This window comes from Puntigrus tetrazona, chromosome 23 (assembly GCF_018831695.1).
Source record: "Puntigrus tetrazona isolate hp1 chromosome 23, ASM1883169v1, whole genome shotgun sequence".
In the NCBI taxonomy this organism is placed as follows: domain Eukaryota; kingdom Metazoa; phylum Chordata; class Actinopteri; order Cypriniformes; family Cyprinidae; genus Puntigrus; species Puntigrus tetrazona.
The window spans coordinates 12,739,748-12,751,496 of record NC_056721.1 but is presented as its reverse complement, the minus strand read 5'-3'; the positions used below and the strand labels follow the sequence as shown (position 1 = coordinate 12,751,496).

The 11,749-nt window shown below is 36.4% G+C and overlaps 1 protein-coding gene across 7 annotated transcripts in view; it reads right to left on the bottom strand.

The window, feature by feature from the left end:
• eif4g3b (eukaryotic translation initiation factor 4 gamma, 3b) overlaps window positions 1-11,749 on the bottom strand; it is a 34,943-nt gene that overhangs the window by 18,434 nt on the left and 4,760 nt on the right. For 4 of the 7 annotated variants that reach the window (XM_043224598.1, XM_043224597.1, XM_043224602.1 and 1 more), the window contains exons 2-6: window positions 11,240-11,309; window positions 7,574-7,750; window positions 3,917-4,009; window positions 3,628-3,660; window positions 856-876 (exon numbers count right to left, since the gene is read on the bottom strand). In XM_043224598.1, the coding sequence (XP_043080533.1) occupies window positions 856-876; window positions 3,628-3,660; window positions 3,917-4,009; window positions 7,574-7,750; window positions 11,240-11,309 (394 nt within the window). The remainder of the gene's footprint in view (window positions 1-855; window positions 877-3,627; window positions 3,661-3,916; window positions 4,010-7,573; window positions 7,751-11,239; window positions 11,310-11,749) is intronic. The other 3 variants (XM_043224600.1, XM_043224599.1, XM_043224603.1) reach the window with 3 other exon arrangements.

Here is an 11,749-nt window from a genome sequence, read left to right as displayed (position 1 = left end):
CTGAAGCAACTTATGACACCAAGGTTGAAGTAATGGCTGCTGAAATTTCGTCTTTTTTTTAAGTTTTTTTTCCTGTTAGATTGCAATACTATTTCACAATATTAACATTTTAAATTAATTAAATGCAGAATTGGTGAGCATAAGAGACTTCCTTCAAAAATATATATTTTTTTTACCATTCCTCAACATGCTATATGTCGCAATATATGTCGCTACCCTGCTGGCAAAGCAAGTGATTCAACTCCCCAGCGTTTTCTTCTTCCAGCACAAGCAGATCAATCCTCAACATACTGGGTTATTTGAATCAATTTTCCCTACTTAGTTTTTTTCCCTCCTCATTGTACCCATCAACCATATGCTTTAATTAAAACAATTTAATTGCACGTTTATTGAATAGTATTTATTACCACCAGTGCAATAAAAAAACCATCATCAATAAACATGTCACTAATTTCACTGAAGACAACAGCTTCTAACAGCTAAAAAGCAACATGAAAATCCTCCTATAACAGCCACAGTCTCAATGTCTGCATTTTAGCAGTCATGTTTCCTAGAGCATTACAACATTGCAGAACAGTGAATCCGCCCACCGACAACCAGTTCCAACAGGAAGTAATCAATGCATATAGAAAGAAACCAGTCGACATGCAACCCTAACAAAATAAAAATACAGCAAGCACTTTAAAATCAATCAGACCAACATAAACAGAGGAAAGGTAAACTGAAATGGAGGATTCTGCTGTCTTCGGGGTGGGTAGCTGCAGTGCAGTTGACTGGGCTGGGAAGCAGGAAGATGATGTAGAAAGAGAAACAGAGGACTTCATGCCATGCGTTTTCCTCAAGACTGCAAATTACCTGAATGGGTCTGAATCCTCCCTTGAATATTGAAGCAGGAAAGAGAGAGAAGCTAATGGGATAATGCACTAATTGGTATGGAGGGATAGAGAGAGACTAACACACACACTTAAGGAGAGATCTGCAGTACAGAGCATGCAAAGAGCCTTTCCTTCAGGGAAAGCCATTTACAAAACAAGAGGGCACTATGCTCTGCTTTTTGGGTAGCCAAGTGACATCATCTTTGTGTGGAAACGCACAAGGAACAGGACCTGAAATCAGCTAACCTCACAGACGCTCGTTAAATGAGATGAAAGATAAATTGGCTTGAACAGAAGCAAGTTAAAGTGACAATATTTAAAGAGACAGAAGTTGAAAGCTCACTGGGATGAATCACAGGATAATAATACAGACAAGGAACAACACACCCAGATGAAGATGCATAGACACAAAGATACTATATGACTTGAATTACAGTGCAAAAGTGTTATTAAATACTTCAGTGATGCTTTTGTTTAGATTTTGGAGCTTGAAAGCCTTTGGTCGCATCTAAATTGTAGCGAAGAAAGTAACAGGAACATACCGCAAAACTTCTCCTTAGGTGTTTAATGGAAGAAAGCAAACCTTTTAAAATTGGAATGACATGAATTTTTGGATGAACTATCACTTTAAAACTACAGGTGGCACTTCAAGAAAATTATTTAGAGCATAGTTATTTATAATAAAAAAAGAGCTGCTCATTGCATTATAGTGTTCACTTGACACTTAGGTCTCTAAGGTCCTTACTGTGGAGTCAGGCGGAATTATACATCCCAGCAATCTACAAGGATCAATGAAATTACACGAACAATTCTACACTGCATATGTTGCTGAACAGTGTGTTCACTGACGAGTATTTCTGAATGCGTGTTTCTGTCTGTGTGTCAAAAGTGTAAAAAAAAAAAAAAAAAAAAAGACAGAGTGAACACTGAATGTAGCTAGTCAAGCTTACAATGGACTTCTACAGACACCTGGCTATTACTTCTGAACAGAAATATTTATTTTGTTACAGCAACAATTTAAACTCACAGTAGCAAACACACTCTCTAATAGATTAAGCACACTACAAGACATGTTTTAAAAGTTACAGTTCACTCTTTTCTATTAATCCATGTCATTCCAAACCTGTATGAGTTTCTTTTTTGATATATTATCACATCTCTCACTTTTTTTGTGTGTGTGTGTTTTTGTCTGGTTAAATGGATTGCAAGATACTGCCAAAAATCACTCTGTGCAATCAATATAAAAATGTTACATTCAGCAAAAAGTCACAATGCTTAACCACGATGGACCGTTATTTTCATGATCAATCATTAGTGTCACTTAAGAAACAACCAATTATGAGTCATTAAAGAGAGTTCTCTAAAAAGCGTTTTGTCAACATTTAATCCCCTTCATGTAATTTCAAACCAGTATAAATTATTTTCTTCAACCAAACACAAAAGAAATTTTTAAAAAAATGCTGAGGTCTAAGGGTGTGCTTATACTTGTAGTTCAGTTCTCTTAGTAAATTTGGTCCAAACCAAAAAAGATTATGATACATTGATTCCTGATTCACTTGATGCCAAAGTATACTACATGTACATTCTACATTGCATATGAATCAATTTTTTTTTTTTGTAACCGTGCATACTTTGTAAGCTTTAGGGCTGCAACGATGAATCGATACAGAATCTATTCGTGGACTCTGAGACAAATGCGTCGCTATTCTCTCTGATCTTAGATTTTAACAGCAGATGGCACTCTACTCTAGTTTTATCCATATACTCAAATGCTCATGAAGAAAAGTGCTTGTGCGTTCGGATAAATAAATACATTTCACCTCGGCTCAAAATGCTTTCATGACGCAAAATTAATGCAAGCGCAGCCCATTGTGAACACCCTTGTAATTCGCTGCAACCTTTTAGAACTTTATGACTGATTATTTTAGGTTTATGCGAGTGTAATGATTTGGAAACAAGCAGATTACAGCTGTTTCTCAAGTATGCAGTGCCATCTGTTGTTATTAATTAAGCTCAGAATCGACTTGACAATACTTTGAAAGGCTACATGTCTGGCCATGTACATATGCTAGCATATCATGATGACCTGATAAGCTTTTATGGTGTATATTTTGCAAACTTAGCAAAAATCCAAAACGATGCTGTGTGCTGGGCTAGATACACTTTTAAACATACTGTATAGAGGTATTTGTATATGATTATAATTCATAAAGAGCTAATAAAACATTTAAAGAATGTTTTCAACAAATCAACTATCCTTCTGGCTCTTTGTCTTAAGACATCAATTTAAGAATCTGCTATATCAAGGTTTGGCTACTGGCTAAAGTATAAGCAACCCCTTTACAATTGAATGTAAGTGGGTTTTTTTTATATTACTGATATAAAACCTCCATTACAGACAGAGTATTAGGCAATTTTACATTTATTGTTTGTGATGTAGACAATATCTCATGACATGAATCTTACTGCAATTCAGAAACGAGAACTGGAAATGTTGTCATAGGCCACAAAACTGTCTACTAGTACCAGGGGTACATATCAGGTTATGGTCTTGTAGTCCAAAAAGTTGGGAACCACTGCCATTGTGGAAAATTTTGCGGCCCATGACAACATTTCCAGCTCTCGTTCCCGAGTACATTAGTTGTAAAGAATCTCTGTCAGAATGATCGCATTGAACACGATCAATGTGTTACGTTAGACTAAGAAAGCGTATGAGGTGTGAGAAAGGAGGCCATGCATTTGTATACATTACCTGGTGATGGGTAGGACGAGGCCCAGGGGCAAACTGATTGAAGGCAAAGAGCGGCATGGCAGAGAGGGAGAATCAGAGAGAAAGAAAAGAAGCGAGAGGTAAGAATGATCACCCACAAACATAAACCACAAGCTGTGCATGGCATATGCAGCGCACTTCCCGAAAGGAAGTAATGACGCAAGCTATGTTATATGTACCTTAAACAGCACCAACTAATGACCACAAACCACACCATAAACGAAAGCGCTTGTCTGATTTAAAAAGATGACATGGAATCGCAGGCACTCACCGGGCGGCTCTGAGGCTGTGCGTTCATTTGCTGGGTTGGCTGAGAGAAGACCAGAGGGGTTGTGCCGGCATTCTGCCCCGTTGTGTACAGAGACTGCAGAGTCACGGGGTCCAAGAGAGGTCGAGCACAGACCGGCAGAGAAAGAGAAACAGCAGTTAAGACGGATGTGAGTTTTACCCTCTCTGATAAAATCCCTACAGCTGAGTGAGCGTGCGCTGCGTGAGTGTGGGTGACAGAGTGAGTGTGTCCACTCCCTGCCGCTGCAAACACTGCGGTCTGCTGACACTGACAAATCTGCCATCTCTCAATGCTGCCTTCAAGGCAGAGAAAGGGAGAGAGAGAGAGAGACAGAGGCGTAGTCCTGTGCAGACGTGAGTGGGCGCAAACTGAGTGTGCCACTGGGTTTGGGGTATATTGAACTACACGGGATGACAGAACAGTTGCTTTCATTCAAAGCAACTTACAGTATTGTTTATTATGGCGTCAGTCTACATTGCTCGAGGCAACGAACGGTGATGGCTTGTGGGTTGCCCAGTGTGGGGACTGAACCTAAAACCTTTAGATTTTCCTGAAAGAATTTAAAAGTGACTGGGCAAAAGCAAAATAAAGAGGGTTATGTTTTATATAGTTTTTGAATTTTTAAAGATTTATTTTTGATATTTTGCCTTTTATTATCAGTGGGAAAGAGATGGGGTTGGGATCCAGAACGGTTTGTGAGCAATGGACCTTGGACGCCTGAAGCACAATGGCGCTACAAGACGGTACAATGCCCTCGAGATCATTGGCGCTGACTGCAAATATTTATTTAGCAATTGGTACTCCTGCACACAATATTTACATAGTAAAAAAAAAAAAATTCTATATTATAAAATATGAAAACACAAACATCAAAACTATGTCTGGCCATGGGGACACAATTTTTTTCCAAAGTTATATAAGTTTATCACTAATAAAAAATCGAAAAGATTTTACGCTATGAAGAAACTAGAGCTTGGATATAAAGAATAGAATTTAAAATTTTTTATTCAAAGCAACATTGCATTTAAGTTGCAATACTTATTCTCTTGAAGTCAAACCCAAAATAACTTTCACTTCATATGTTAAATTTTATTATAAATGTTTTTAAAAGGGTGAAACAGAACTTTCGGCAGGATTTCTGTATATGTACTCAGAGATAGAACACAACACAAACACATATATTCATCTTTCATACGCACCTAAATTGTAAAATACAAGCACAAATTTGCCGAAGTGTGGCATTTAGTGATAATTTCTATAAAACTTGTCAGTTATGTAATGTTAAGAATGAAAAAAAATTGGTCCGACCCTTCTCACATTTTGAATATGAAATAAATTTTTTGCCATGCAACAGAAGACTTGTTGCATATATATACATATATATATATATATACATATATATATATATATATATATATTATGTATATATATATATACACATATATATATATATATATATATATATATATATACACACATATATATATATATATATATATATATATATATATATATATATATATATATATATATATATATATATATATATATATATATATATATATACACATATACATACATATATATATATGACTATATAATATGACTTTTAATATGAAACTATTTTGTTTTATTTTACATTAGGTCATTCAATTTCTATAGTAGGCAGTTAACAAAATCGTTTAAACTCTTATTAAACACTTATTGTTTCATTTCTATTTCTTTATTCTATAGTATTTTTCATTTGCTATTTTTTTACTGACATTTTTTTTAAGGACTTTTTGATTTTTTGCCTACTAATATTAGTTACTATATAGTATATTTTTCATTGGTATTGAGAATTGCTGATCTCTAAAATGTAAATGTCATAGCAACCTTAATTACAGAAAATCCATATTTTATATACACCCTAATCTTTAAATAAAGTTTTTAAAGTTTTGATCAAATGGCTCACTTATAACACGTTAAATAATCGTGAGCTACAATATTGACCAATATAAGTATGATTATGATTTTTGCCCAAATCTCCATGCACGACCCTCAGTGATTCTTCCTATGCGTTCACATGCACAGGTTTTGATAAGAGGAAAGGGTAGATGCGTAATTAAGGTTTAGCCTCTGGAGCGCTCTTAGCCTATTAATAGGCGGTTGCACTGTCAGTGTGGTGCAGGCGTGGAGTGGGAATGTGAGCGCTGGTCTCAGACAGATAACAAGCTTGAGAACAGCTGAGTCACCCTGACAGACTTTCTATTCCTGTGGCAGAGTCAGCTGGGCACAGTGTGCATGTGCGCGAGTGGCTGTGTGTGAATTTGCGTGACAAAGCGCGAGTTCGGCGGACCTCCACACACCCACGAACACAAGTAATGAGCATATTTACACAATGACACACACAAAATCTTCCCTGCAGGCTAATTATGATAGAGAATATCCGGTATACCCAGATATGCCAGGTCTCTATCGAATATTAACAATACAGACCATTTCAAAGCGTACCCCATCAGAGAGAGGAGTCTAATGAACTGGTATGACTGTATGTCAAGCATCTCCTTAGTTTGCCAGCTTTATTTACTCATCACAGGAAGACGCGCTGCTTTCTGTTTGACACCCAGCACAGCAGGTTCCCAAAGATTATGTAAACTTACAGTCCTGTGTGCTCTGGTCTCAAACAGATTTTAGCTGAGCGCAAAATAGCAATCAAATGCATCTTAACTCAAGCGAACACACTAAGCTTTACGCCCTGTCTAAGAAATCAGTGTTATCACAGATCAGAAATGATTTACCACAGAAATCAATTAGTTATATCACGTGTGCCACAGGAAATGTTTCACATCTGACAACTAAAGACCTGCTTTTAATGTATCTGTAAGAAACAAGACAACCAAACAGTGAGGTGCATGTGCTGATTAATTGTGGCAGGCATTAGGGCTGGGAAATATAGGTAAAAAAAAAAAACATTCCCTCAGAATTTTGAGGTTTTTGACGATATTTACATACATCATACATATAATTATGTATGTTCTTTACAGCGCTTAAACAGTATAAAGAAATAATTTAGCATAATGAAAATGTTTTTCAGATTGTTGAAACACTAAATGAACAAGAAAAAGTTTTGAAAAAAGTTAAGTGCACCAATATACTGATATTTTTAATTAACATGAAATTAACTATATATTATATATATATTTATGTAATTGTAAAAAAAAAAAAAAAAAAAAAGGCAAAATATATGGGGGGGAATGGTATTCAGCCTTCATTTTGTTCGGCTTCGGGAATTTTTTTTTTTTTCGGTGCATCCCTAATTATGACAATTCTGTAATTTATAGTTTTATAAACACTGATCAGCGCAAATACATGAAGTACAAGAGGTACGGTAAACAGAAAATCAACTGTATTAAACAGCATTAAATCTGTTCATCACATAAAGCAATGTCTTGTTGGAAGACTTGGCTTGAACTGCTTGATTTATGCAGATGTATTTCATGATGTCTTTATTAATTTTTTCATGAAGTGTCAAAGTTTTAGTGGAATGGACTTTCAATGGAATAATTCAATATATTGCCCAGCCCTACCAGGCATACAAGCACATACATTAAAGACACATTCAGACAGACAGAAAGAAAGCTGTGTGGGTGGACTCACCCCTCCTCCTGTATCCCAGCCTTTAGGGTGACCATACAGATGCGGAGTGGATACTGTTGGAACTGATACCTGAGAGAGTCCAGGGGAGGAGGCGTGACCTGGCGGGGTGGCCGCTAGGTTAGGGTGTCCCTTGTTGATTTCATGTGCTGTATATGGGGGGCCAGGGGGTCTCTGTACCTGAGAAAACAAAGGACAAACTGTGTCAACACTGAAGAGTCATACAAAATAACCATTTCTGTTTTTTGAGTCAACATGACACAACATTCGCAAACCTTTACTTTTGTAACATGAGATGTTGAGTATTGTTTTATTTTGTAACAAAACACAAAATGAAGTGGGGACATTGGAACAAGGTTGAACTGTAAATACCAGAATAGTTTAGTGAACTAGTTCTCCTACATGTACCTTGTGGTACATGTGAAATTTTCATTTTAAATGGCATAGTTAACCCAAAATGTAATCTAATTGAACCACTAATGTCACATGGACTATTTTTCTGAAAATATATTTCTATATTTCTATCTTAATTTTTGTTCAGAAGAACAAAGGTCTTATGGGTTTGAAATGCCATGAGGGTGAGTTATTAACTACAGAATTAAAAAAAGGGTGAACTATACCCTTAAGAGAAGCTATACCACCATCCAAAAGTTTGAAGTCTGTAGGATTTGTTGATTGTTTTTGGAAAGTTTTGGAAAATTCTCACAAATGTTGCATTTACTTGATGACTATAAATATTATATTTTTTTCCCAGTCCAGAGCCTTGATATCATCAAACAAATAAGGAAGTCATCAGACAGCTTCACCTTGTTTTAGATTACATTACATTTCATTGAAAGACAAAAACTGATGAATCATGCAGATGAATCATCCAGAAACATGCATTAAGGAAGTAAATCTCTTCAAATGTGTTAAACTGAAATGCCATAGTTTAAGGCTGCCTTCCTCATAGTCGAATTAACTGTGAAAAGCCTAAACAGTAGTGGTTCAACGGATTGCAAAAGTCATGGTTCATGGTTATGAGTCATGGATTGGATCATTTTTCGGATCGTCAAAAAAAAAAAAGTTTGCTTTTCATTTATTACTAAAAAGTCATCACAAATGAGGCATTTATTGCATCCAGTGGGGACATAATTTCTGATTATAACTACATGGTATTGTCTTTTTATGCACTGCACATCATAAACATATCATGTCTGAGAAACATCAAACAACAAACATGGACTGCGCTGCAGGTTTTAGAAATCAGTCCTCCATAAATGCGCTAAACACGCTCTAATATTTAGAAGACAACTGTTCTGGAAGTGTTGTAAATAAAACAACCACTGATTTCTAGTTGTGTCCTCTTTCGGGAGCAGTTTCACTTTCACAATGACACACAGCGTCTCCAGAACATGGCGCCAGCAATAACACTACAGCGAGAATAATAGTTTCGCCTTCTTTCTTTGTGTAAACATTTGGGCATTGTTATGACGATAAACCCACTCTGTGACGTAAAAAAGTGGGGGTGTGTTTAAACGAGTCATTTTAGGGAGGTGTGGACAAGTCCACCTTTTATAAAGTATATCTCTTTGGGTTTTGAGACTTTAGTCTTTACAACAAGGATATTATCTATGCACCAACAGCTTGTAACACTCCAAAGAGAAAGGAAAACTTGAAATCGCATCATATGGCCCCTTTAAACAAAAGAAATTAGGCTTTTCTCCTGTGTACTCTATACTACATCTTGAGGTCCAGTTCCTTCTATTACAACAGGCAAGCTCTGTTTACATGTAGATAGCAATCAGCCACCGCATGAAACTCTCCTGTGAATACTCATTACAGCAGCAGCAACAACGGTTACGGTCCGTTATCGCCGCTTATACAGGCATATGAGAGAGTGCAGTGTCATTGTCGGTTCTCCCTGGATTTTCAAAGTTGCTGCTGTAATTATAAATTGTAAATGCGGGCCAGAAACTGATAATGAGATTAACTTGGTGGTTGCACAGTGAGAGACTGCAGCCCGAGCTACTCCATAACTCATTAAAAGAAAACAAGAAACCTGCAGTCCTGTCGTCTTCCTCACAGATCAAAGGCTTCAAACAGAAAGCGGACAGTTTTTACCTACTGTGAGGGGCTGAAGAACAGCCATCTGTGAGCCAGACACGTTCATCTGAAAGCTTGCAGAAAAATAAACATCTCTACCTCGGTCATACGGCGTATGTATTCAATGACAATCAGTCAGTCTGAACTAAACACCTGAAATTTCACATGACTGGCTTTTCCAGGCAACATCAGCAGGTGGAGAATGACCCACTTATTCGCAGAGATTATGCAGCTTACCCAGCAGACTGGGCTTTTCCAGGGTGGGGTGCTCCTGTGCTGAGAACGGGCGGGTGAGATCACACACACAGACCCAGAACGAGGGGCTTTCTGACCCAACACAGGAAGCAGGAACAGGAGAAAGACCAGCTCAGCAGAAAAAAAAAGCACCCCACCCGTCCACTTCCCTCACTACTGTACTGTACAAACATCATCAGTCCTGCCTCACGTCAGTCCAGCCAGCTGTCAGAAATCAATTTTCTAATTAATGGGTAATATTTGCCTTCTGCAGCAACAATATAAAACACCTAGCAGACCCTCTATGAGTCAAATATTTTAAACTCATGTCCTGGAAAGGAAGAAATATATTAAAAGTTGCATAACTGAGAAAAATGTTAGATTTTTATAGGTATTTTTGGGGTATTTTTACAATAAATCTGGAAAATGCTTTGTCATGCGACAGGTTGATTTAACTTTCATTTTTCAGTATTTGGAGCACTAAACATCTAAAAGATATAAATTCATTTTATATGTAAAAAAAGTATTTTTTTATGATAATTTTTTTATTATTTAGTTTTGTTATTCTCAAAATGAACTGAAATATTTAATTATGAAGGCTTTTTCCCCACTTTCAGTTAAAATGTAAGAGACGGGTCAACAGTGTAATTACAACTGTAATTACAAATGTAATTATGTATAGGTATTGTTAAATAATAAAAAGGATAATGTAAAAACATGCATGTACCCAATAAGTGGATTATGATTCATTGGATTCCAGAAATCTTAATTAGTAAGAAAGCAATTTTAGCCAAATTTGTAGTAAACTACATTTACAACTACATCTACAAAGTAAACTACATTTCTGGAAGTTGATGATGCATAATTTATGTAATGATTTTCAATAATATTTTTTTTAAATGAGTGGAAACATTCAACTTTACTCTGCATGTTACATTTTGACAAGAAAACCAAAAAGGGAAAAAAAACATCTGAAAGAGAGAAATTAATAATTAAATTAATATGATTTTCAGAGCTTTCTTTAATTATTACATAGCTACAGCAGCAAACAGCTTCTACCAGTACACATGGTGGTCCTCATGTTGATGACTCAAGTGCACTGCGGTTAGGAGTCAAATATTTCAAAGTTACAGTTGCGGGGACAGAGGAGTGGTCTAAGCCATGCTAGAGTCAAAGCAACAATATTCACAAGAATGGCTCTATAATATACTATAAAGAATCTGTTACATTCTTTAAAATGATTGCAGCAGAAGGGGTAGACTGCGATGATTTAAGGTAAAGCTGTCTGATAACAGGTTCATGTCTAGATGTGAAAGTCAGCAAAGAAGGTAAATGAAGCATTCAACTCACACTGTAGACCGCACAGATTCGCTCGTCCAGGGGCCCTCTTGGGAGCCTAGAGGGGATATTAAGGAAAACTCTGGAGCAGAAAATACTTAAGGCCAAACACAGCAACAAGGTGGGAAAACACACATGATGCATGAAAGAAACTGTTCAGAAAAGAAAAACTGACAGAATTAAGCAAAACACATTTTTCCTCATGCAAATTAGCTAATTAGCTTGTTTTACCTGTTCTGTGTTATAGATTTTTTGCTGGGCCAGGTGGTCAGATTGGTACGTGTACTACAAATATTTTTACTGGTCTGATTAAAAATAACATACAGCCTATATAAATATAGCAATACACTACTATTTTAAAAGATAGCTCACTCAAAAAATGAAAATTCTGTCATTAATTACTCACCCTAAAATCGTCACATCTTCAGAACACAAATTACACAATATGTTTTTGACAAAATCTGAGAGAGCTCTTTGACACTCCACAGACAGCAGGGCTACTACCACAAACAAAGCCCAGAA